The following is a 26,557-nucleotide window of genomic DNA, read 5'->3' as shown; positions in this document are numbered from 1 at the left end:
TGCACATAGACCGTTAGACAGCATCTGGCTGCCTGGCTCTTTTTTTTCTTTTTTTTTTTTTAGAGTTCTTGCTACCAAATTCAATCTCTAGAGCTATGATAATAACTTATTCCAAAACAGACATAGAATTTTGTTTTGACTTAAAGTACCTTCATATTTAGACACTTACTGCTCAACTGGACTTGTAAGCAGATGTGGATAAAGTTGCACTATGCGTATGAACAAACAAGCAAACCCCATTCTTTTAAAAACCCTGCCAAAGGGTAAGTAAGGCTCAACAGAAACAACACACAGATGTCAGTAGGGAAAAATAAATAACTGCAATGGCTCACAGCCACATGTAAATTGTGGCGAGATTTCCCATGGGCCTCTCTCTCTCTCTCCCTCTCCCTCTCTCTGATCCCACTGTGCTGAATTGATTTCAACTTACAAGCCAAACGTATTGCTCAGGAACATCAGGCAATCAGCCTTCCTTCTAAGATGGTGCAAAAATAAATATATAAATCTTCCAGCATCTACCAGAAGGGTAAGCTCTCCAGTATTTATTTATTTATTTATTAAAAAAAAAAAAAAAAGAAAAAAGAAGGAGAGACAAGAAGGCTGCAGTAGAGGAGACAGAGGGAGGAAGAGTGAGTAGAGGATAAGAGTTGGCAAAAGAAGAGCAAGTAGACTTGGATGTAATGACAGACGTGGGAGGAAGAGAGAGAGAGGTAAGTAGTGATCATCTAGGAGACCTTTCCTAAACCATCATTAGTTTGAAAAGACATGAAAAGGCACAAGCAGAAAATAAACCACCATGGCAAACATAGGCAGGGTAGAGATGAAGGAGAATGTTTTTGTATTTGGCGGGAGAAACTAGAAAAATAGCTGAGGGAAGACCAAATGGGGCACACGCCCAGGAGGATAACAACTCATAAGGAGCCGTCCCTTGTTTCTCAGTGCTGCCACAATCTCTCCTGCAATAGTTCACTCAGGCTGCTTCAGTGAGGCAGTGCTGAAAAACTAGTAATTTGCTTTGGAAATGAACTAAATTGCACTAGACAACTTAATGCTGCTGAACAAGGATCCAGGGAGAGAGGAAATGCCAGGACATGAAGCATGTGTGGGGAGAGGCAGGTGCTGGCATCATGTGCAGGCTGGCCAGCCCCTGCCAGGGAGCCCACGGCGCTCCCCGAGGGCTACGGCAGAAAAGTAGACAGACAACACAGTGAGAGTCTGCAGAGCTTGAAACAAAAGTGAGCAGTTGCAAAGACCTCCACGGCATGACTGACTGTGCTTATAAGCATTTGCTGCAATTGCTAGAAATACCTGGGTTTTAAATACTCATTATACGGCCAGACAGACTCCGATTCTAAAAAGCCTACCAAAACAGCAAATACTTGCAAGGAACAGTCTTTTAGCCTAAATGCTGATTTGTTCCTTAGCATCATATCTTGTTGCCACTGTGATTCCTTAAGTTTTCTTTCCAAACTTTTCTCTACAATTTTTCTGCTCTGATTTTTATGCAAAGCCTTTAAACAAGACTAGATCCATAAACAGAGGCAACCCTGTAAAACACAAGCTCATTTTGAATCTTAAAGCCCACCTAAGCAAGAAAATCAAGAAGCAATAAGCTAAAATCTTTTTCCTTAGACTACTGTCCTATGCTATCATTATAGGCTCTTCAGCTGGCCACATCGAATAAATCAAACCACTATGCCTCAGATTCATCAGTATATTTATACTCTGTTGTTGCTGCATTTTAAATAACAATCCAGCAGATGGCACAGTGAAACGACTCAGGGAGAAACTGGATGGGGCCTTCCCCTAAAGGAAAGAAACGTGGAGGATGGCGTTGTTCCAGCCACAGCATTTTTCCTGCAAACAAACTGAAGTCAGATTTGCAAGACAGGACACCTTCTTCCTCTCTTCTCTAAACATTCATCCCTCATGGGTTGGCCTGCTCAGAGCTGTTGCATTGTGTTAAGATTCACAACAGGTATATTCCACTGGGAACAAAATGAAAAAAACAAAGAGATAATGACGCTGCCTATAGACTTTTCTCTGGTTGGTCAAAAGGTTATTATTTTTTTTAAAGTGCTGTATTTCACTGCGATGGAATTCAAGATTGAAACGTATAAAAATGGTGAGACAATTGTGATTTTCCAAGTGATGTCAGCTAGATTACATGATGGTCTCTGCTAACATTGATACAAATACAACAAAAGGTTCACTGCATCTGTCTCTCTTGTGAGTTGTTTAACTTATTCTCTTGGTTTCAGTCTCTACTGAAGGTATGTAGGAACCAGGAGACACAAGTATCTGCAAGCATTTAGTATATCACTTTTATCTTGGATGAACTTCCTTTCCATAGAAAATTCACAACTGTGTCATCATCACAAGAATGTGACTGGACCTCCACTTTCACCTCTTAAAAATTTGGAATTGCTTCAAAAATTTCTTAAACTCCCTAAGCTGCTAAGACTAATTTTCTGTCTTTATAAGTGTTTAAGAAAAATTAGCAACGGATTATTAGTGTGTTAAATTTGAACTATGTATAAATCTGGCTGTCTGGGCAAAAGGATGAGTAGCAAAAGGAAATGATATACAGACAAAGGATCAATTATTATTGTATGTAATCTGCTTTTGCATATTTTTAAGCATACTCATTCTTCCTTCTCTGAATGCAAAGGAATTTATTGAGGGGAGAAGAATTCATTATGCATCGATGTGTGTGTCAATTTAAAGCCATGTTGATTAACTGGACTTTGTATACATGAATATTGCATATAATTTCTGTATTTAATTCAATTGAGACTATTTTTGCAAATGGCAAGGGACAAATGAACCCACTGGTTTCCAAAACCCACTCCCTTATGGGGAGTTCATCACAGATGTTCAAAGGCTACAGTTCTAACTGCTGGCAAGCACACACAATTTGAGAAAATTTCTTAGTAGGAAAGGGCAATGAGAATATGTATTCCAGTTATGTGCAATCACTGTAGTCATAAAGAACACCTAAGTGCCTAACTTTATTTAACAATAGCAGACTGCATAAGCTAAATATTTATATAAATTCTTGGCTGGACCAGAGCTTTAACCAAACACAAGACAGACAAATGACAGAAGGAAAAGAGTAGTAGCATCTTGAGTGAGCAGCCCATGCTCATGTTGGGAGCCTGCAGCCCTGCTCAGATCATCCAAGTGTTTGGAGCCCGAGCTCATCCATTCTCTTAATTTCCAAGTGTGTATATCACATTAAAGGTGGGAGAAGTAACTGATTTCTCATATTCGGCACTTTTCAGCAGAAGTACTCATTAAATTATGAACCTATTTTAACTATACAAATAAACCATAAATTAGAATAAAGTGACTCGAGTTATAATAGGGTAATCTAGAGAGTAAAATTTCAGCTCTGTAACAATATGTCCACCACCACCTGCATTCTATCACATTTGCTATCTAATAATATAACAGCTTTTGTATTGCAAAAAATAATGCAGGTATTTTTCCTCCATCAACATATCTGCTGCTAAAAAAAAAAAAGAAAACCCGCAGGCTACTCTGGGATTTTAATATCTTCACTGGAGTAAAGCATAGAAGACTGTTTATAAGTGATCTTTTGTTCTGCTTAACAATGGACAATCTGCCCAACAGCACTGTAATGAAGGAGACAATGAGGGTGAATATGGAAGTTACTATTTTAAAGATTTTTTTAGTTTTTATGATACACCTCCCAGCCAATGAGCAATGAAATACGATGAGGAATTTCTTCTTCAGAACGAGGCCAAATAACTCAAAACACAACTCCAATTATACCGGGAAAAATCCCTATCCCGTATCTGATAATTAAGCAGAAAAACCTAAAAGCAGACAGAATAACTAAACACACTGCATAGCACAGGATCACTTGACCCTGAGGCAACAGGACCATTTTGCAACCTCCTGCAAGAACTGTGGCAGTGGTGGCAATGGCAGCAGCTCACCACTCACAGGGACCCTGCAAGAGCTGCAGCTCAGGGCTCTGCCCCATCCTTCTGCTCGCTCAGGCACAGTGGCAACAGTGCAGGGGGCTGAGCAGGGGCAAAAGGTGGGACTCCAGCCATCCCCAACAGCCCTTCCCTAGAAAGGAGCCTTTCACTTGGAATGAACTGCCACATCTAAATGAACAAATGGGGAAACATGTTCGCAAGCAGGCTACAAATGAATAACCCCTAACTACAGTACAAGGCCATTGCTGGCCCCACATCTGTATTTTGAGCATCATATCCTTTTGTGGCTTGTAGATTGCTAATCTTAGCAATGACGCAGGCTGTTATTGCAGCATTTACCTGAATCAGCAGATCAAAAGAACAGCTGTGGGAAAAGAATACACTTGTGTGTAAGGCATCTCACTAAATCTCTGGAGTCTGAAGTTTCTGTATCATTTGCATCAAGACCTCCTGATGGCAGTGATATTTATGGTGGGTGACTCCCTTAAATACAGGTAACCTTTTGTGGAATCAAAGCTGCAAAAATAGTGCTCTCTACCTCTTAAGGGAACATGAAAGGGGGAGAAAAGTTTTACTAGGTGTTGTCCTGGTAAGGCATGTATGATAATGTGAAAAAGGCAGAAGAGGAAGGTGCTGAGAGAGGATCTAGGAAGTGTGAAACTACAGCAACACAGGTTACCACAGCCTTGAGAAACAACTTTTTGAAGCAAGTAATAACTCAAAGCAAATGAAGAAAGCGAGCAAAGAAATTGTTGGCTATTATTCAATTCCTGCTCTGCTTAAAGAGATCCAAGCCAGGCCTGAATAAGCTGGCACATCTATATGATAAATGGCTGTGCAGATATATTAATGCAGGTCCCAGAAGCTGCTAGTGCCAAACTCCACTCAGAGCAACTTTCTTGCCTCTCTGCTGAACTGACTAACACTGGACTGACAACTGCTATGTTGACTACATCCAAGAGCTGTCTCATTTGTGTTAGTTTTTCTGGTAGCTCCCCACATCATGCTGTTCATGCCTCTACCATTCATTTCTTCTATTAATTGAAGCCACTCAAAGGGTGACGAATCCTGGCTGATTACTCAGGTGAAAAAAGTTAATACATATCTTTTCAATATGATTCTGCTAGCATAATCATCCGTTTGTTTCACAGTTTCAGAAGCATAATAAGAAACCAGCATCTAAGGTGACCAGGAATAACTTACCTGTTCATTTTTAGTAAGTCTTGTTTTGTTATGAATGTCAGACGTAACCAGGTTGAATCCATGTTTCTCTGATAAAATTCTCAAAAGCAAAACCACAGTCCGACTCCCGCACTTTCCGACTCTGTTGTAGACCACCTGGCTGGGGAAAGGAAGAACCTAGACAAAGGTTGAAAGAAATGGAGTCAGTATATTGGTATTTTTGTTTCCATGTACCTCAGACACAGGATACTTTGGCTACAAATCAACAGACATGTACAGGAGAATTTCTAGGACTCTGCCCAGGTCAGAAGCATTCAGTTCCACCAGCGAGTTATAAACTCTTCAGATTAAAGGGCTAACACATGGCTCAGGAGATGGCAAACAGAGATTTCCTCCCCCCCCCCCCCCATCGCTCTATTTAAAGTAATAGCTCAGGTCAGTAGTGATCTCAGAAACACTAAGCCACTGCTGATGACCTCTGCTGAAGATGGTGATGGGCTTAAACTTGTTGCTTGTAACCTCATCACAAACAGTCAGCTTAAGTTGACTGACTCCATACAAAGAACAAAGAGCAGTGAATTCTCGCCACAGTTTGGCAATTTGAAGTGAAGGTGACATAATGCAAGAGGAATGTACAAGTTGCAAAACTCCTGCTTAAAAGAAAAAAAAAGAAAAAAACAACCAACTGGGTACAGCTAAAATGAATCAACTGTTTGAATTTAAAACATAAACATAAATCTTAAAGAGACTTAGAAAAGAAACCATGACGGTGGCTACCCGTGTACTTGTGAATTAAACAATGTCAGAGGCTATTGGAAGGCCTTGAAGTCCACTGGCACAGTCTGATCATACCCATAAGATCCACTAAACCTCGAAACAGAACAGCCACATCCAGCCTGGCTACTGGGAATGATCCCTAGCCCATGCTAACTCTTGAACCATGCTCTTCTCCCTGCTTAGGATACTGCTAGTTGACTTGCGCTAAAACCATGCCAAGGACCATTCTACAATTTAACAGAATGGGCAACAGAGTTCCTGGGCTGCTGTTTACCACATAGTATCTCTCTGAAGCTGGAGGTTAGTTTCCTTTTCTGCCCCAAAACCACAAGATAAAAAGTAGAAAAATGTGAAACTTCTGTCAGTAATTTCTCAGATAGAACTTTCTACTGTATTTTGGCAACAGTAGGTAATGAAATTTTGTTACTGCCCTTAAGGCAGAGACACAAGCTGCGGGTGCATGTGGAGTATGTGGGTGGTTGTATTAGCATTTTTGCAAAGCACAACTATCAGAGCTGCTTAGACTGGTAAATTACATCTTTTAGACAACTTGGGTATTCCAGAAGAGACATGCTTCAAAAATAAGCAAAGTAACATCTCACTGAGGATGCTTTGTACACTATACTAACAACAGCAAATTCAGCATTTTTTTAAACTAAAGTCATATTACCAGATGCTCAACTTAGAGCAATCCCATCAATAGTATAATCAGCAGCATGGGAAGACAGTTTGATTTGAACCTCAAAGAACACAGAGAAAGATAACAGTTTCACAGTCAGAAATTTCAGGGATGAAAGAATAGGATATCAAAGAGGTGAATTTGTCATTATAGTTAGTATAAGGCCAACAGTACATGAAAATTATGAAATCTATCATTATCACAAATTAAGTGAGGAATTTCGGCCACAACTGTCTGCATCTAAAGCAAAATGGTATCAAATTTCAGGATTACTAAGTGTCTTGAGTAGGGAATCAAACAGCTATCTACAACAAACAGGCTTGCCAAACTGAGATTTCCCTTGACAGCATGAATATCTGGCTCTGCTGGGGGGAGAGAATTCTTCTCTTGGTTGTTTCTTTCAAACAGAAGTCAGAAAAAAGGCTGTTGATTATTTCTCCAAGTGATTATTTGAGAAAAACTTTCCATTAATTGCCACATTAAAAACTGAAATTCATGAAGTTGGTTTCACCATATATTTGCACCAGCTATTTTCCCCATTTAGGCCTTTGAGGTAACACAATCAATGCTATTAGCTTTTATAAACTGTACACTGAAGTATAAAAACACTGTTCTACAGTTAGCTTTGGACTAATCTTCTTAATACTATATCTGACTTGTTAAAATTCAAACCTTTTTCACTCACTTTCATTTTTGCTACTAGAGTCTTAATCATTTGTTTGGAGTCAGTGATGTCAGCTCTGTGCCAAGACGCAGCAGTGCTTCCGCTGTGCTGTCCTGCCACGTTCCCTTCCTTTCCCCCCTCAAACCCTTCTCCTGCTAACATATACCAGACAGAATTTGTACAACAGAGAAACAAAGCTTCCTTTGCTGGGATGATCCAGCAAAACTAACTTTGTATTCACTCAGCAGTTTTGACTTCTTCGGTGACGTTGAGAGAAGTTCACTGCTTCTCATCCCTTATGTATTGTATGCTAATTTTAGCTACTCCCTTAAAAAAAGCTCTTCTAGCTCCTAATTTCAGCTAGTGCCTGAAATTGAATAAAGGCAGCAAGATCTACCAAGCACTGACCTTTGCCCACAGGTGCGTAGTGTTTCTGCTCAGGATCCCACTCCCTTAACTCCATGTCACCCCTCTTGGAACTCAGATCCTCAAAATGCAGGTCAGCACATTTTATTGTACTCGTTACCAACCAAACGCTACCACTGCCTGATTTCCCCAGTTGCCTTGACTTAGGTTAGTTACTAGAAAATGATGAAGAAGATGGCATTATGTTTCAGGCATCTATTTTGCATAACCTTTCTTGAAAACTAGAAAAAGAGGAAATGAAAGTAGTAATTCATAGTTCTAAAGTTAGAGGAAGTCGTGTTTTGTTGCTGACTGAGTACCATGGGCCACGCTTTCAGCAAAAGGCACTCTGAAATCACATGACCGCATTAGTCAAAGCCTTGGTATATGGCAGCATCATCTGATAACACAGACCAAGAGGCATCTGTTGTTAGGCCTTTAAATTGGCTAGTATTGTCAGAAGTCACAGTTTCACCTACAGCAGACAATAAATAGGTGTGCTCCTAGTGAGGAAGATTATTTGCAACATCTATGCCATGACTCAACAGTTGCTTCTGCTGAGAAATCAGCGATCCATCACTTGCATGTCATTTTTAATTAACATTTAGAAATCAACAAATTAAGTTCTGTGCGCATCAGAAGCAGCATATATAGCACTCACTTAAGGAAAGCTCATTTTTCTATTACAAAGATTGTGCAAAATGTTTCCTGATACAGGATCTGAATCATAGTTCTAGGCAACATGTTCAACACAAGGGTAATGCGCCAAAGCAACGGTGTGCTTCAAGCAACAGTTACTTTTGCTCCATGCAATCATCTTCTCCCAGAAGGCTTGCTGGTATAAGAGCAGTCAGAAGAGGTATGTGGGCTTTCGGCAGTAGCTGAGCAGCTAATAGATCTTCCTGAGGCAAGCAGAATGATTCCTCAAGCAATCCTTCAGCTTACTTTCAAAGAGGATTGCAAATTAGGATCAAAAATAAATGTAAAAATCTGGATATCCTTATGTATAAACAGGAACATACTGAGTTATTTATGGTACTTTGCTACCATCAATACATTTCATGACAAAAAAAAATGTTATTTCTGGTAACAATGTTTATGATAATTTAATACCTGAACCCTTCACTGCTATTTATCTATGAAAGCTGCCATTCTCCAAGTTATTTGAGGAATGGTATTTGGTGACTGCTGTCTTGGTTAAGCCTTCAGAAATACAGGATATCACATCTGTTCATTCAGTAAGTGAACCTGGCCTCCCAGGGCTCATGTAAAACCCACATAACACACACAACTGTCTCTGAACTGAAAAATCACAGCTTCAATGACTAGAGAACCCCAAAGGTGATAGATGTAACATCTGTAGGTTATAGCTGCATCTAACCTTTTCCAAAACAACTGCTAACAATGGTTAACATCGAACACATTTTATAATTTAGAATACAACTGCAGGGACATCACCATCAAAGTTTTTATGTAAGAATGCCAATAAGTGATATTCTAGACTGTCTGCTTTTTGATTCATTTCTTTGTACAACAAAATCAGCAACGTACGCTTGCCACGTACACCAAATGCATGTGAAAAGAAGCCTGACAAGCTGCATTGTGCTCAAAGCCAATTCCCTCCTGCACGGCTGGGAAAAAAAAAAAAAAAAAGAAGAAGAAAAGAAAAAAAAAGCTACTTTTTAAGTTACTTCAGTAGTTTGACCACAGAGATGTCGTCAGGATGGTCAACAGCCATGAAGCTAAAAATCTACCAGAACGACAGGGCATTTGTGCTGATATCTGTAGCAGGCCTTCTCACCTCAGGGAACAATGAAAGAAATTTGGTCAGCGTTGGCCAATATATTTGCCATGGCTCTGCAGTACTGTCCACAAAACAACATTGTGACTTGTGGAATGAGTTTCTTCTCTGCTCACACATACTCTTTTGGCATACTTTGCTGTGCAACTATGTAAAAGCCTTTAAGAAAAACATTCTCATTAGTAGATGCAGACAAATGCCCTTGGAGGAGTAAGAGCTTACACAGCCTATGTTTATGCAGTGCCTAGCACTCTGGAAATGTGATAAATGACCAGAGTATGTAACGCTATGGAAATGTTAATCAATACATCATAATTATTAACCACTTGGATTTTCATAGAGGAGTTGCACTCTGCAAGATAGCAAGCAAAAATTTTTCTTCATTGGTACACCATTTTAAGTTGAATTTCACTGTACTTTGATGACATCCAGGTTCCAACAACTAAAGCCCTGATTTGATTAGCCATTAACTTTGGACGAGTCTTACTAATATCATACACAAAAAAGAAAAAAGAAAACAAGAGAAAAGAAAAAAAAACAAGAGCAGACCTTTGTAAAGTTTCTCTTCTAGCTGCAAACAACCTTATCAGCTAAAAAAAAAAAACAAAAAAACAAAACAAACAAACAAAAAAACACTACTGGTGCTACCAAGTTTAGCCAGTTCTCACCTTTGTTTCTGAAACCCACCTTTCTACATAATGCAACTCCGATCTGCACACAGTTGATAACCACAGCAACCTAAATAAAAGAAGCCAGAAGCAAATACTCACTGCAGTCTAGGTGATGACAAAGAAAACTGAAATAAAAGGCTATTATTTTCAGAAGACTTTCAGTTTAAAGGAGGCCACTATGTCAATGTCTTGACTGAATAATCATCAGAATCCACTTCTGTCCAAATCAGGTAAGATGCAAGATAAGCTCTAGAGCTCTATGCTCTCTTTAAAAGGACACACTATTTAACCCAAACTTCACCTGCAGCATTACTGAATATGGCTAGCTTTAAGGCTTCACTACTGAAGCTGTGCTAATGTTTATCTGTTTATGTCTCCATTATGTTTACACACCTAAATACACTAGAAAGCATGCCCAATACACAAAGTAAGGCAACACAGAGGCTTCTGATACTTAAGCAGGTATTTGTTTAATGGGATCAGTTCTTTTAAGATGTGCAAATCTGCTTTTTGCATTTCAGGAATCACCTAAGTAATCTGCTAGAAGAAGAAATGTGTCTGTCATAAACCTGTGTTTGTACTAAGCAGATCTAGAAATGCAAGAAATGGAAAACCTTTAAATTAAAAGAGGAATTTCTTTGTTTTCGCACTCAGAATATGCACAACATCAAGAGTCAAACAATACAAGGGACAGTGGCAGAGGACAAACTTGAAAAGATGGCTCCTATTATATTAGTAGAAACATGTACAAAAATGGCAGTTGGAGGTTCACTAAAGGCTGATTTGGCTACATTTTGTTTTACAATGACAGTATGTGTCATACAGATTAACTACTGAGGAGGTGATGCTCTGGCAACAAGATATTCATGCAACAATATACACAACTTGAAATAATTACAGTGCAGCTTTATTGAGCACTGCATCAAAGCTCAGAGATAATATAAACTATTCAAACATATAATCCACTTAGGAGTTTTAAGAATTAGTAATTACAGCTATAAAAAAGTAAAACCCACAGTATAATTACAACAGCTATCTCCAAGGGTTTGAATAGTTACCTTACAATTTACTTGCAGTGTGAACTGCAAATTTTCTTCTTTTGTTCCAGGGCTAACGAAAATGACAAGAACCACTTCAAATGCAATGCAGGGGGAAAAAAAGGGAGATTATTCCAGTGAATTTGCATTAAGGAAGAAGACTGTCAAGCAGCTCTGCAGGTCTACCACTTTCAGGAGCTGAGTCACTTTTCAGAGAGCCTGACAGAATCCAGGTTTCTATTTTCAGTGGTGGCTTTATCATTGCACCATTTGAAAGGCAGGTTGGACAACAACCTGCAGCATCAATGCTTTAGGGATCCAGACAAAGGCCTAAATCACTCCACTTTTACAGGGTTAACAAAATCCAACTTATGTTGTTTCTTGTTAATTTTGTTAAGTCAAAAAATAAATAAATTAATGACCTGTTAGCCTCCTTCATCCCTCCTTCAACTAAGCTTACACTGAGGAAATGAAGCAATACAACATCTACCCACGTAACATACATACCTAGCATACATAGCAGTAGAAATCAGTAATACACTCCTAAGCTAATCTTGTCTCTGATTTCTATTGAATTAGAAGACTTGCTAAATTCAATGCGTGCCCCTGGCATGCCGTAAAACAGAAGCTACAGTTGAAACCTCTAAGAAGCTGAATAGCTGGAGACTTAATCAGAGGAAAAACAGGAGCAAATACAAGACAAGATCAAGCAGAAGACCAACTAGAAATCATTGCACATGGACAAAGTGCTTTTGCTAGCAAACAGTTTCAGCCAGCAGAGGCTTAGGGCACTGATCAACACTGCTGCTGTTTGCTAGAGAGACTGAAGAATCTATAGAAGGAAAAAAAAAAAAAAAAAAGAAACTAGAAACCCAGAAACTAGAAAGCTAGAACATACAGGCTTTACAGGCTTTGAAATTACAGGCTTTGACATAATGAACAAAGCAGGGTCAGCCACTGTTTATATTTATTGTAACAGGTTGTTCTTTCATAGGATTTTATAGCTGGTAGCAGAACAATACTTATTTTTATGGTAGATCAACCGAATTCTCCCAGACACTAACATATGCCTCTCATAAGCAAAAACACGTCTGTCAGGGTCTACTGAAAGACAAACTCTGAGGCGAATAAAAGGTAACATATTCCAAACATAACTTCAGAAATTGCCTCCACAAAATTTAATTCCAGACAGAAATCACCTAATTCGTGCACACTTCTCAAGACAACTACAAAAAAGACTACCACAAGGGTATGTCAGTAGAGAACATGACTGAAAGGTGAAACTAGAATAATAATAAATAAATAAATAAATAAATGAGCTGTTAGCTTCCTCCATCTTTCCTTTAACTAAGCCACACAGATCCAGATACACCAAGTACTGTCACACTTAATTTCAGAGTTTAACATGGGACAGGGAAAAGCTTTTGAAACCAACCAACTCTGAAGCAGACTAGACAGCATGGTCTTCTCAATGGGTGACTGAAAATACACTGGAAACCACAAGAAAGGTAATGGCAGAGTTTGCTTGTTTCTGAAGCTGGATAGCCAAATGGCTGCAATGGAGCATTGAAAATAAGCAGAAGAAGAAACAGAAGATTCTTCTGTTGCATCTTCATTAAACAACTAATTCAACTGAGAAAGGATGACTTTTTTTCAAAATAAAACATTTCATGGTTTTGTTACTATTGGCGGCTGACAGATTTGGAAGAGTAAGTTAAAATATGTTCTCTAATGATTCAATATCCCTAAGTACTAAGATAAATTAAAAACATAAATATGGAATGCAAGCAGCAAAAGGAGACTGGATGCATGAGCAGCCTTAGGCTTATCAAGGCTAAAAAAAAGCACTACTACAGAGTGTGCCCCATAGCTAATGATTCCTGACCCTTACCATCAAACAGATCTATACTGCTAATATAAAAACCTCCATTAATTTTGCTGGGATGAAGTGCTACAACCATACAAATCTAAAAAGAACTCAATCTATACATAAAATCTGCCTGTCTAGTCTCAGACCAGGCCCTATCAACAAGATACTTTGTCTGTATTTAGAGCAAATTGATACTTCTATAATAACAATTAACAAGCTGGAGAAATTCTAAAGAAAAGGGCAAACAGCAAGTTCTCAAAGTTATGCCTGCACCTTGTCAGTGAATTCGGTTTTGCTCCTTTTATTTTTCCTATTTCACAACGAAGCTATGATTGCCTTCACTTTCTCACAACAGCAGCTTGAAGGTATGCAAAATCTCTGCTTCTGTCATCTGCTGCACTAGATTTCCAGTCAAAGACAGTAGAGAATCAGGTGTAATTCAGGTGTTGTGTAAACAGCAATGTTTAAATTCAGCACATGGTTGCAAAGAGGTTGGTAAAGAGCAGATGCTCTGTTTACTCAGCAGTTTCAAGAGGTCACTGACGTAAGACACCATGCTGAGGTGTGAGCAGGACTCCTAGCCCTAACTACTCATCTCTGTGCAGTCCCAGCTCCTTGTCCTGTATAGAAGCGATGGCAGACCTGGCTCCTCTCAGGGAAGAAGCAATGAGATGTAATCACTCTACCCCCCCGTGGCTCAGGGCGCTACAGCTGAATACCTGTTAGATGAACCAAATCTCTTTATTTCAGCCTGTCTTAACACAATATGCATTTCAAACCTCTTCATTCTTCTTGCAGTTTACATTCCTCTGCAGTTTACAGTTTGTTCACCTGTTCTTCTGAGACCAAAATGAGATGCAGTGCTCTATCTTATCTCTCCAGCACCAGAGTAAACTGAATAAATATCCTCCATAACTTGCAGATATCCCTTTTTAATACATCTCAGGATGACATTTAAAAATACCAAGGTATGGGATTCTTTCTGCTATACAGTGGTGCAAAACAGAAAGCCATTTGTTCCTTCTTCTGCTTTAACCTCTCTTTAGTGCTGCATGAGTATACACAGGTTACAATGGAAAATAAAGAACATTAGTCATTAGTTTTCCTCTGCAAAGCAGTGTTTTTATATCTTAGTTTTGAAGTTCAGCATATTGTGCCAGTCCTCTTTCTGGTACACACCTATCTCATGACAAGGTAAGAAAAGATAAATGATGCAAGAAGATGGTTCACTGATGCTGGTATTTGTTGAGGGAATGCACATGAATTTGGGTAGGTAAAGAATTTTTATGTCACTTTAATTACCCATTTTCCACTGAAAGGTTTTATGTATAGTATCAAAAAACCCTTAGGTTGCAGAATTTGGGGAAGGCATACTTCAATTCCAGGGCAGCTTCACATTATATATGACTTGGAACTGTAAGGTATAAAACTACTGTTATTCCTTCCGAGCCCAGGGTTTTGCAGACTCTGTGATGTGCTCAGAACTCACTGGCACAGTTATTCTCTGTTTAAGCAGTAAATCCTATCACATCCAAGCCACATGTTTATATTGGACACTTACAAAATGACAGATATTAAGTAGCTAAGCCTGGTTTTAAAACCTTCTATAATACATCATGACACTGGAGTTCCCTTAAGTAAGCTAACTACCTTACACTAGTTTCTATGCTTCCAATACAATATTCATGAATTCACTCAGGGAGCCAATAATATTGGATTTGAATGTAGTAAGTGGTACACTAAATAATTTATTCCTCTCTATGCATTTGTCTTTCTTCATACAAAGGTTTAACTCTTTCTCCTCTATCAGTGTTGACTATTTATTAGGCTGTAGCTACTGCAACACATTGTGGCTTCACCTTCATCAAGTATCAATCATACTATCTCTTATGCCGCCCTCCTTTCCTTTAGTTTAGGCCCGCTTCAATCACATTTCATTTTAATGCTTCCAGCTTGGTCTTAATCATGTTCATCCTTTCCACAACCTGCACACTTTGTAAGTCAATTGACTTATAAAGCATAAAACAGAAGATGTTTATAGTCATTTTAGCACTTTTATTTGTAATATGGGTCACTACTGGTGGACCACAACTCAGATGTTTGCCATTGATGAGCTGACTCTGGGGTGCATTAATGCTGCTCGCTCAGAGGAACCTACGGGGACCAATTTACTGAATTTCCCCGCACAGCTTCTGTAGGTAATAGACTCAAATCAAGTTTATAACCTGGAAGGAGTAACGTCAAGAAGCATCTTCATGAAGCATTTAAGGTTAACTCTTCTAGCACAGCCAGGACAAAATGGAAGTCCTACACTGTCTAAAATTACTTACTGGCCCTGAATAACTTCTCTGACCGACCACGGACCATGTTTGTGTTATAAGAGGATCCTGCGGTGATAGAGATGTTACATTTGGAGGCAATAATGGATGAAGCACTAACCATTCAGCATCAGGTGCTCCCATTTCACCTTCGGAAACTGAAACGATTAACCTGACTTGTTTGGCCAAACCAGACACGCTGTCCTCTTTGCTGGTAGTTTTGACTGCATCACTGAACAAGCATTAGTGAGTTCACAGCCTCGCTTTTTATTAAAGCTTGTTAACATTGCCCAGGCACTTCATCACTGCTTACTATTTTCTGATTATACTTCATAGCCATATAAATCCAAACTAGAAACCAGGATTTATGAGCTTGCCTTCAAAATTATGAGGCTTTCAATGTAACATTTGAATTCTTACTTGTCTTTCAGTTTTGTAGCCTCTATAGCATCCCAAATTCCTTGCTTTCAAATTTTTTTTTCTTCAAACATAATGGTTAGAAAAAAAATCTGTTTTTCAGGATAGCTGAGATACTTCTGCAACTGTTTAATGATAACAGTTCAGGATTTAAGAATAGCATCAATAAACATGATTCATTGTAAAATCATAAGTGTTATTCAGCAGAGTCACAAGCACTAGCAACATCAATTAAGATATTTGTTGTTTTCACATGACAGCCTGTTACGCTACCCCTATCCAGAAATGTCCTTCAGAATGGCAGACTTTTGTTTTACCAGTTTCCAGGTAAACTGGACTTCAATATTACAATCCAGCAGTTCCTAATACACAGATATTCAAGGTGTCACTGGTTTATTAAAATTTTGGTTTTACATGGCATTCTGTGGAGCCTTGCATTTCTACTAACTTTTGTTAGGTACAGTAACATCTGTCTATCTGAATTTATCTGGTATTAGAGGATACTTGTCTAAGTGGATACAATTGCACATAGCAGTTTCTTACATGCTATTTTGGTTTGTGAATACACTCCTGTCACAAAAAGAAAGGAAGAAGATGGGGATGTTTTAGATAGCTGGAAAATTAAAACTGAAATCTGTAGAAGATATTCACGTGCTGTGAAATAACCTGCAAGGATGCTTAGCAGATGAACAGAAATCAGTTCAGCATGAAGTATGGATTATGCCATAAAAAGCCCTTCAGAAGTGGGGACACTATTGCCTTGAATAGTTGTTTAGTTACACTACATGAAGTAGAACAAAACCTAAAAGTTGCAAAATTGGTGATATCAGAATTTTTCTATTTTGTGTAACATTGGAGAAGCTGTTGGGTTAACACACATATATGTAACACATATATATGTATATGTGTTAATACCATATGCAATCAAAATCCACCTTTAACTATGCACCCAAGTCGACAACTAGAGTACAAATCAAAAGACATTTATCAAGAAATAGTTGTCAAGCATCTCTGAAATATATTGGATCAAACTCAGACTAACATCTTTCACAAAATCTGCACCCCTGTTGCATTTCAAAGCCTTTGAAAATTCATAGGCTGAAACTTTCAGGCTTAGCAAAAATCAAATTCATTAGTGTTGTATTTTTCGTAGGATGTCAACGTACAGTGTTTCACATGGATTTATCTTCTTGGGAGAAGCAGCCAGGCTTTAATTTTCCAAATCTCTTTTTACTTTTCCATTTTCTATCAGTGAGTTTCCCCACATCAACACTATCTGACATAATTTTAACTGAAACAGTATTCAGAAAAAAGATAATCTTTCACATCCATTATTTTGGGGAAAACCAGAATAAAGCTATTTCTTGTTCCGAAGATTCTCTATCTGTAAATGAATATGAGTAAAACAAACCAGAAATTAGTACTTCAGTACTATTCAGATAATTTTATAGCCGAAAGCACAGACTCAACTCTTGCTATTGGCAGTATCTCCCTAATACTAGAGTGCTAGATCACTCAGCCACTATAGCTTCAGAAGTACTCCAACCAATTACAATTAACATACAATGGAACAATCCTCTGGAAAGAGGGATCTCCCCCCCCCCCCCCCTTGAAATACTGTAATTTATGGTATGGAGAAGACAATTTAAAAAGAATATAAAATAACAGACAATTTCCAATATTTCAATAGTTATTTTAGATCTTCTCTAATCAAATGAAGAAAAATGAGAAATCCTTTTAAAAATCACAGTATTTTACTGATTATACTAGCCTCAAGAGCTCAGTTATACAGTGTAATGACACTTCAAACTATGATGAGGATCACTGTGGTTAAGGCACTTACTGAACTCTCTTCTAATATTTTGGTTTTAGCAACCATTCATTGAGTCCTGTAAGCAAAGGAAATTATTTACTTCATTGTAGTGTTTCTAAATTCTAACAATTCTTTTCTATCACAAAACTTCCACACTGCACCATCATCGCATAAATAACTCTTTATTTTACAAGCAGGATAGATTCTTATCATCGCTGAAATTAAAAAAGCCAAGGTGACCCCAGAGGGAGAGACTTTAATTCTGCTCCTAGGCTCCCGCCCCCTTTTTGGCTGTTCTCTCTGTTTAACCCAGACAGCAATGAACAGTAGGATGGCTTCCTTAAACAGTGCACACCATTCATCTTAGAATAGGTAATGAGAGCATTCTAGGAACACATATACTAATATTTATCCCTTTAAATGCAGTTTTTAGAATCAAATAAACACGTATCAGAAAGAAAATATATATATTTTTTAACAAGCACTTTAGTTCTTAGAAATAAATCTGTTAAGACTGTACAGTTTGATAAGGGTAAAATCATACTCTTAAGAAAGATTTCTAGAACAAGAGCACAAATTCAAATGAAAGAGCAAGCATCCACTCAGAAAAACCAAACAAAGAAAAATACGTAGTTCTCAGCTGCTACCTAAGTATTGTTACCAAAAGAATTGGAAAAAATAAAGCTGACATGAACTTGATTGTTCATACATGCATACAAACTCAGTGAAACGGGGACAACGTTTGTATGAACTTTTAGACAGCCTTAAAAAAAGTGTCTGCTTGACAATTGAGCATGACAATGCTTGGGTACAGTATACATTAAATGCTACTTAATAATTCTGATATCTTTTCCCATAGTCTTTATCCCCAAGGGAAACATCCATAACTATCACTTAAGTACTAGATTAGAACAAAAAAAATCATGTAAGGGCAATTTATCCACCTTCCAGCTTCAAACTCTTTGCAGTCATTTCAGTAGACTAGTAAAACTCAGTTCAAACTTACTGGTATGTAATTTGGGGTTTTTTTTGTTTGTTTGTTTTGACCTCATCCTGACCCACAGTCCTTTCTGTATTCTTTTAAGGCTTTGAAGTATTGTCACACAAATGCTAAGCACAGGACTTTGCTGATACCTAAGCAGCCGCCAAAAGGCATCAGATTGATGATAGGCCTGCCATAGGAAGACTTAACCAAAAGAGAACAGATGACTTGAAAATGATTTATCTGTCATCTATGTTCACAGTTCCATTATACATATATTTCATGTGAGCCAAAGGAGGACCTTATCCTGACGTTCTTACCAAGTTCTCGGGGTAAAAGCTTTCATCAATGACAATAGGAGATTTGATAAAGATCACATCATTTGTCCTCAAAGGTCAGCTTCATCATCTTGGATGGAGGGAAAAAAAAAATAAATCAGGAAGTATTGCTAAGGAAAGAGCCAGCACAAATACTGGAACAAACTACACCATTTTTATTCACTGAAATGCCCACACATGAAAACATGAAATATATCAACACAACTTTATCAATCAGTAATTAACAACAACTACACAGGCATTTTTAAAACATGCCAGTATCATCCATAAGCAATACTTGTTCTTCAGTCTACATGAAAAGGAAAGCAAACAATTTTGCAAAAACCCTAAAAATGTTATTTTGGATGGATATTAAGAAAAAACATGTGTGAGAGAGACACACACAAATATATCTAGGAAATGCAACTGTTTCAATTTAAAGAATTAATTTTTACTGTCACAATAGGAGGTTAGACCTGGGTCAACTATACTCCCTTTTTATACATCACATACTAGTATCAGCAAGCTGGTAGGCCACAGAAGTATTGAAGTTATTGGAAATCACATCTATCTGCAGAAAAGCACACACAGGTCTGTTTTAAAACTAGAGCAGATTGACAAAATAATAAATCTCTGGTCAAGTCTTTGGTAACCAATGAGCAAAGAAGAGCAGTCTATGCTGCATACACTAGTTTCATACCACAGGAACACTCCTTTTAATAGTTAAGTGAATTTTTTCTGGGAGGAACACTTGAAAAGCTGGCTGAACAGACTTTTACGGGAGAAGCAGAACCAGATGAGCAATGTTCATGTATAGCAGGGAGCAGAGCTCTCTTGCTCTACTTCCACTGAGAAAATTGCTGTCACTTTCATCTGGAAAGGGGGGGGGGAAGAAAAAAAAAGAAAAGGCTCTGATCAGTGAAGTGCTGATTTATTTATTTATTTCAATTCTTCCATAGGGGGGAGGGTGCGAGGAGGGGAAAAAAGAAAAAAAATAGCATAAAAAGGACAGTTTTGGCACCTAGCCATGAAGAAAAGCCAAAACTAATATGACTTCCAACAAAACATTACAATATGCTCTGCAGAATACCTAAAATCCTAAAATTCAGTGCATACCAACTGTTGGTGGCCTTCCACTGCAGCTAACTAAACACCCTGGATATTAGCTATCATTCATTTCAACCATGGGCAATAGATTTGTTGTTCTTTATCTCAAACATACAGGCATTTCTAGTTTTTTAAGCATTTTTAAGCAGATGCATAAAGTAATAATCATCTTGATTTTGAAACTACCTAAACTTCCCAAATCTGCCTTTCATGTTTTCATTTCGTGTGTGCTGTAATTCCCTCCGGTGAAGACAGCAGGCGTTAGAGCTTCCCATAATAGTGCCAAGTAGGACTGACCACAGACAAATTCAGCAAGTCAGAAGAATCCTTTCCAGGATAAGTGCTTTTCAGGATTGAGAGAAACAAATTTAGGGCTTCTGCAACTATGTATTATAGATGTTACTAAAGAAAGCTGCATCATGTCAGCTGTGCCTTGTGACTACCACAATTGAAAATATCTGCAGTGAAATTATTTTAAATGTGGGATTCAGGGCTAATTTCTTCTCACAGCTCTTTATATGCCAAATTAAACCAGCTATCATTCTATGCATAGACAGTTACCTAGTGATATGAACAGAGACTATCTGAATGATAATGATACATTAACACTGTCAGAATTTAGTTTCAGTAGTACAAGCAGAGTTCACAGTTCAGAGCTGAAGTTTGAGGGTAAATCATTGCACTTAGCCAATGATGTAATGTATAAGATTTACATAACAAGAGCATCTGAGTGCAGAATACGACTCTTAGCAAATATGAAGAAGTATCTGTCCTTTTAACAGTCCTTACTCAGGTTTTCATTAGAAGAGTAAAAAACAAACAAAAAACCCAAGAAAAAGCATGCTTGCACGTATGTTGTCCAAGGATTGGTTAAAATGCTGGCATCCATCTTTTATCAGTGTTTTTAAACACACACAAGCACTTCAAAAAGCAAAATATCTGTCATGAGAATAAGGCTACATCCTTTTACTCCTCTGAGCTATGCACCAAGCTTTCACCGGTGAGGATGAGAGGAGAAGAAGCCCAAAACCTTTACTGACCGTGTAAGTAACTAATCAGTCATTCAAGAAGTACCTACACAACTACTCAAACAGCTGGGTAAGTACCTAATCAGCTGGACTTTGTGTGCACAGCTGAGCTGCAGCTGGAAGAGGCTGTGCGAACTCAGTCCAAAATTAAAGGTTTAGATAGGCAAGAGAAATTTGTACAATGTAAACAGGAAAAAGAGTGAGGTCTGGATAAATCTGGATAAATTGCTGCTGTGCATTATTACACATTTCCCGCCCACGGTACCTTTTAATAGTAATGCAAAATCCCTGAAGTAAGAGGACCAAAATGTCAAATTCAGCATATAAATCTGAATAAAGTTTTCAAGGTTAAAAACTCTTATCTAGATTACAGCCTCTTCCTTATTGGCACAGCAAGACATTTCTGAATGCTAACGCAAACATGAAAAACATGGGTCTGGAAAGAGCACTACTTCATTCTTTCAAGCTGAGGGGTCACTGCGAAGGCTAGACATATATAATGCTTTCTTCCATGCAAACTGCAGCATTGCTGGGAAAGGGAAGCAGACTGTGCCCAAATAATAAAGACAATGTCTTTCAAGGACACAAGAGGGTACTAAAATAATTTTAAGTGTGAAATATTTGTTTAGCTTAACATTTTCCCCCTCATCTCAGCTAATAATGATGAATTTGACAGGCTGATCTTGTCACTTCCGAATGTGGACATTTCTATTGGTCCAGGCTGAAAAAGCATGTATAATTTGTGTTCTTTGAGGGCAAGGAAACCAGAAATACATTGTTCTTCTTTAATTAAACTGTATGAACTTTCTCAATTTACCAGAGCGTAACAAGTTTTCACTATCAGCTGGAAGTTACAGTTCCCACATACACACACAGTTTGCCGCAAAACGTGAAGAAACACAGATTATTTTAGCCTGCTTTCGCTGAGAACTAAGCGAAATCCAATTGCTTTCCCCATGACCTTCCTTCTGCTGACCAAAAGCCACTTGTTTCACCGCACTAACTTATAAATGTGGTTGAACACTAAGACAATGCTAGTGGCTCTGGGTGCGATTTCACGGTCACTTTAAACAAACGTGAGTGTGGACTGCCACCGGAAAGCGTGGCTCCTCACGTCCACTCGATCTCGAACTACTCACTCGTGGCGGCTGCACGAGCATGCACAGTGAGCCACGTCAGCAAAACAATCTGGCTGAAAATTAAACCAGGATAAGGATGCATTTTCAGTAACTGCTCAAGCTCACCACGTGAACACTTGTGTCAGCCCAATGTGAATCCTGCACTGCTGGGGAGGAACTGGCCCTTTTCACAGCAGCCTGCACTTTTCGGCTCGGGGGGATGACAGAATCTCACCCTTTCTGTGGAATTTTTAAAATAAGTAAAATCTCTGCTTAAAGGTGCAAGAGTATTGATAGGGTTTACAGGAGTACTCAGACATCTAAATTCCATCAACAAAATTATTTGAAAAATTTCAAACTAAATACAACCACAACCAGGACAAATCTACAAATTCCATAGTATTATACACAGTCACAGAATTCCCCCCCCCTTCTGCTTCAGAGTTTTACAAGTAACAACAAAAATACTACACAATTTGGAAAGGAAACTTTCAGAAAAAATACACTTTTAAGCATTATAATTGCACAGCACAGACTGCAAAGAAACCCCTTAGTTCTACACAAATATCTCAAAAAGATATTATACTAATAGGAATAAAGCAAGTGTGGAGAAATTAAAACAGGGCAAGAGAACTGCTCTCTTTTTTTGAAATAGCTAATAGCTACTGTACCAAAGGAGTTACAGTGGCCTTATTGTTGCTTGGACAGACAGACAGACATAAGAGATGACCAAATCAGGTTTTAGAGAATAACTAAATTAAACCACAGAAGCACAGAGTAGTTGAGGTTGGAAGGGACTTTTGGAGATCACTTAGTTCAACCCCCCTACTTAAGCAGGGTCACCTACAGCATGTTGCCCAGGACCATGTCCAGTCAGCTTTTGAATATCTCCAAGGAAAGAGACTCTACAACCTCTCTGGGCAACCTGTGCCACTGCTCAGTCACCCTTAGAGTAAAGAAGGCTTTTCTTATGTTCACATGGAATTTCCATTTTTTCAGTTTGTGCCCATCACCTCTTGTCCTGTCAGTGGGCACCAATGAGAACAGTCTGCCTCCATCCTCTTTACTGCCTCCCATCTGATATTTACACACATTAATAAGATCCCCCTGAGCTTTCTCTTCTCCGGGCCGAACAGCTTCTCAGCCTCTTCTCAGATGAGACATGCTCCAGGCCCTTTTTAATCTTTATGGCCCTACCAATATGGGGTAAAACAAAACAAAAACCCCCAAACACCTACTTCCACTTTTTTTTCTTGAAAAAAAAATATCAGCGTGTTGGGCCTTGCCTGAAATGCTGTAAGTGACTTAATATGGTGAAGGAAAAGCCAATGCTGCACAGTTACATTTAATGGGTACCTTACCCCTAAAGAAGCATTCATTAAGCACATTTATTAAATATATCCTCCTGCTCTACTTGAAATGACTGCACTTATATCAGAGCCTGTGTTCTAAGAACTGTTGCCTGCAAAGAGGCCATGTTCACTTTCCTTACTAACTCCAACCATGGTGTTGGGCTAGCCCCTGAATACTTCTAATACAACAACCATACTGATTTAGAAAATGAAACAGTCAGAGAGGTTCAACTCTTCTAGCACAGATTCATTTTTTCCTGTGAGAACTGAAAGTAAGTCGTTCACCAGGACTGACCAGCACTATTTCCATTTGTAAGCAAATACTTCACAAGAAAAACAGTGACTGCAACAAATGGTGAATTTCCTAGAACAGTTAAGGGACGTTTGTCAAAGTCCTGTCTTTACAGGAATATGCTGACAAAACTGATGACAAAAATCATCACTAAAATCGTATCTCCCTTTGAGTCAATGATAAAAATCCCATTAATTTAACCAGAGACCTAACCCAAGTTAAGAAAAGAAATAGTGAAAAAAGAAATCAGAAGAGTCAAGTGCTGTTGATCTCAGCAGAGTCGCTTTGCACATATTCCAGAACAAGTGAACAGATAATTAGCTCAAAGAGAACAGGAAGAAAGCAACTGCAAAATAACAGCAGCTCACCTTCTGTGGGGGTGGTCCATGGTCATCCAAGTAAGTGGAATTTCCTACAAAAAGAAGAAGGGGGGAAATAAACAAAAATCATCCAGTGCAATTTCAAAACTTGCCAATTCATGGAAACAGCACATTTCTATCCCATTGGTTCTGTGTTGTCAAATATTTCAAGGAAAATAAATACTGTCTGCTTTAACTTTTACTTAAAAGGAGAAAAACAAAACTATTCTGATTTGGCTACATTTGTGATAGAAAATTAGATCCACATTGTCATTTTAGCATAAAACTGAACAGGCTAACGTAGCTTAAAATAAATAATCATGGATTTTCAATTTGCATGATAAAAGCAGTGTCAGCTGCATCCTTGTATGTTTTAAGCTACTGAACACAGTCAACCTCAAAACATTTCTTAAATAACAAAATATCAAAGGCCTTCATCAGATTTGGTCTGATGAAGTTGACAAGCATTGATTCATTCACCTTTCTTCTAATAAGGACTTCTCCTCAACTTCCAAGCTATTTTTTTTTTGTTCCTAAACAAAAGTACAGTTTGAATGGCAGGTGTATTGAGATGCAAATACATCTGCCAGTTCCAGACGCTTTTCTAATTCAGAAGAAGCTTCTGAAATTTTTAAATGCTCCTTTTTTGGTTAGCTAAAATAAAAGAACCAGCAACAACTTCAGACTTTTTATCCATTCCTTACAAACACACACAGACATATAAAATACATATACACACCTGCTCACACATACACCTGCTTGCCTGTAACTTTTCTTCCTGAATCCACCTCCGGAAGGATTAAGCAGTTTTCCCAATACATCCTAGCAGAGAACAAAAGCCTTGTGCTAGTTCTAGAGGTTCCCACCAGGCTGCACATCCCTATCATCTCAGTCATCCTCATATCAAAGACAGCAAAAGCACCTTTGCACAACCCTTACATCAGTAGGGAGCATGGGAGTAACTTACACCAAATGTCTGCTAGATATTCAATTCACGTCAATTGAACAAGTACCTATAGGCTTGATTTCTGCTCTCAAAATATTTTAATTTTTCCAGCAGAGCGTAGTTACTACTGCATATACTTAAAAGACAGTAGGACAATTTTGATCCAGTTAAAAAAGGTCTTTTTAATCACAGTTTCTTGCTTAAGTCCAATGGTAATACATGGTGATATAAACTCACTGCAAGACAGATACAAGTGGTGAACCAAATTAAGAGTACTATTTTGAAATCCAGTTAGAATAATTTATGAAACAAGAAAAGAGGAGGGTAAGCTACAGCAAGAAAAATCCTCTATGTTAGTCTGCCCAGCTCCGTGCTCTCAGTCAGTTCCCTCTCCTGTCGAATCTTCTAGCTGCACTCCTTCAGAATATAAACTAGAGTTAACTTCATCATCCACAGTAGGCATGACCAGTTCGATAATGGGAATTATTTTACGTCTGTGTTTGAAAGAGTATTTGTTTTCAATAAAATGGGACCTTTTACTGTAAGATTCATACAAATAAAAACACCAAAATAAAAAAATAATTCAGCAAATGCAGCTATGATAAATGGAGTGGGCAGGCTCCGCAGTATTTCTGCCAGTTCCTTAACCCTATGAAGTTCTGCATATGCTCCTATTGATCATCATATCAAAGAATCAGGCTTTCTTCCATTTTGCTTGCAAAATAGAGCCCACACTACATGACCCTTAAAGCATATGAGACAGTGCCTGCGAAATCTACAACCAAGCTAGAATATTTCTGCAGAAAACCTATAGGAAGAACATTTTCTAATACAAAAGAAGAGTCCATGAAAAGCATGTTAAGTACGACCCCTGCGTCAGGTATTTACGAATTTTACAAACTTAAGAGGGGATACCACCTCCCCCCTCACCCAGTGCTACTTTTCAGATTATACGTATCTATCTTTAAAAAAAAACAAAACCCAAAATTCTGTATGATAAATATCACAACAATGAAGGAATATCAAAGTAAAGCCATTCCATGAACTATCTCCTAATAAAAGGTGACAAAGAAGTAAAAAGAGAAAAGTTGCACAGTAAAAATCAGGGACTTAGAAGTGACTGCCATAAACACTGAAACCACTACTGATAAGCTAGAGTGTTTACCGTAACTACCTCAACATAACATACTTACCTAAGATGGAGAATGTTATTAGGCAGCTTAAATGCTCTGGCATGGAGAATACTGAGAATATTATACAACCTTGTGTTTGACATAACTACGCACCAACAAGAAGAGAAAATGCTTTCTGGGGTGGATACAGTATAGTAGTAGTAGTAGAAGAGGTCATCTGTTTTCATTATGAATGTAGTCCAATGCCCTGAAGCAACCTTTTTCATTTAATTAAGATGACTTTCCTGAAGTTCTTTAATAAAGCATTACTAAAGACAG

General features: G+C 38.2%; 1 protein-coding gene across 1 annotated transcript in view; it reads right to left on the bottom strand.

The window, feature by feature from the left end:
• The window catches only part of UST (uronyl 2-sulfotransferase), a 176,031-nt gene that overhangs the window by 82,545 nt on the left and 66,929 nt on the right, over window positions 1-26,557 (bottom strand). Inside the window, exons 2-3 of the mRNA XM_062572365.1 lie at window positions 24,170-24,213; window positions 5,175-5,330 (exon numbers count right to left, since the gene is read on the bottom strand). Of these exons, the coding sequence (XP_062428349.1) occupies window positions 5,175-5,330; window positions 24,170-24,213 (200 nt within the window). The remainder of the gene's footprint in view (window positions 1-5,174; window positions 5,331-24,169; window positions 24,214-26,557) is intronic.

Source organism: Rhea pennata, chromosome 3 (assembly GCF_028389875.1).
Source record: "Rhea pennata isolate bPtePen1 chromosome 3, bPtePen1.pri, whole genome shotgun sequence".
Lineage (NCBI taxonomy): Eukaryota > Metazoa > Chordata > Aves > Rheiformes > Rheidae > Rhea > Rhea pennata.
The sequence above is the reverse complement of the archived record's forward strand: the minus strand, read 5'-3'. Positions and strand labels throughout refer to the sequence as shown.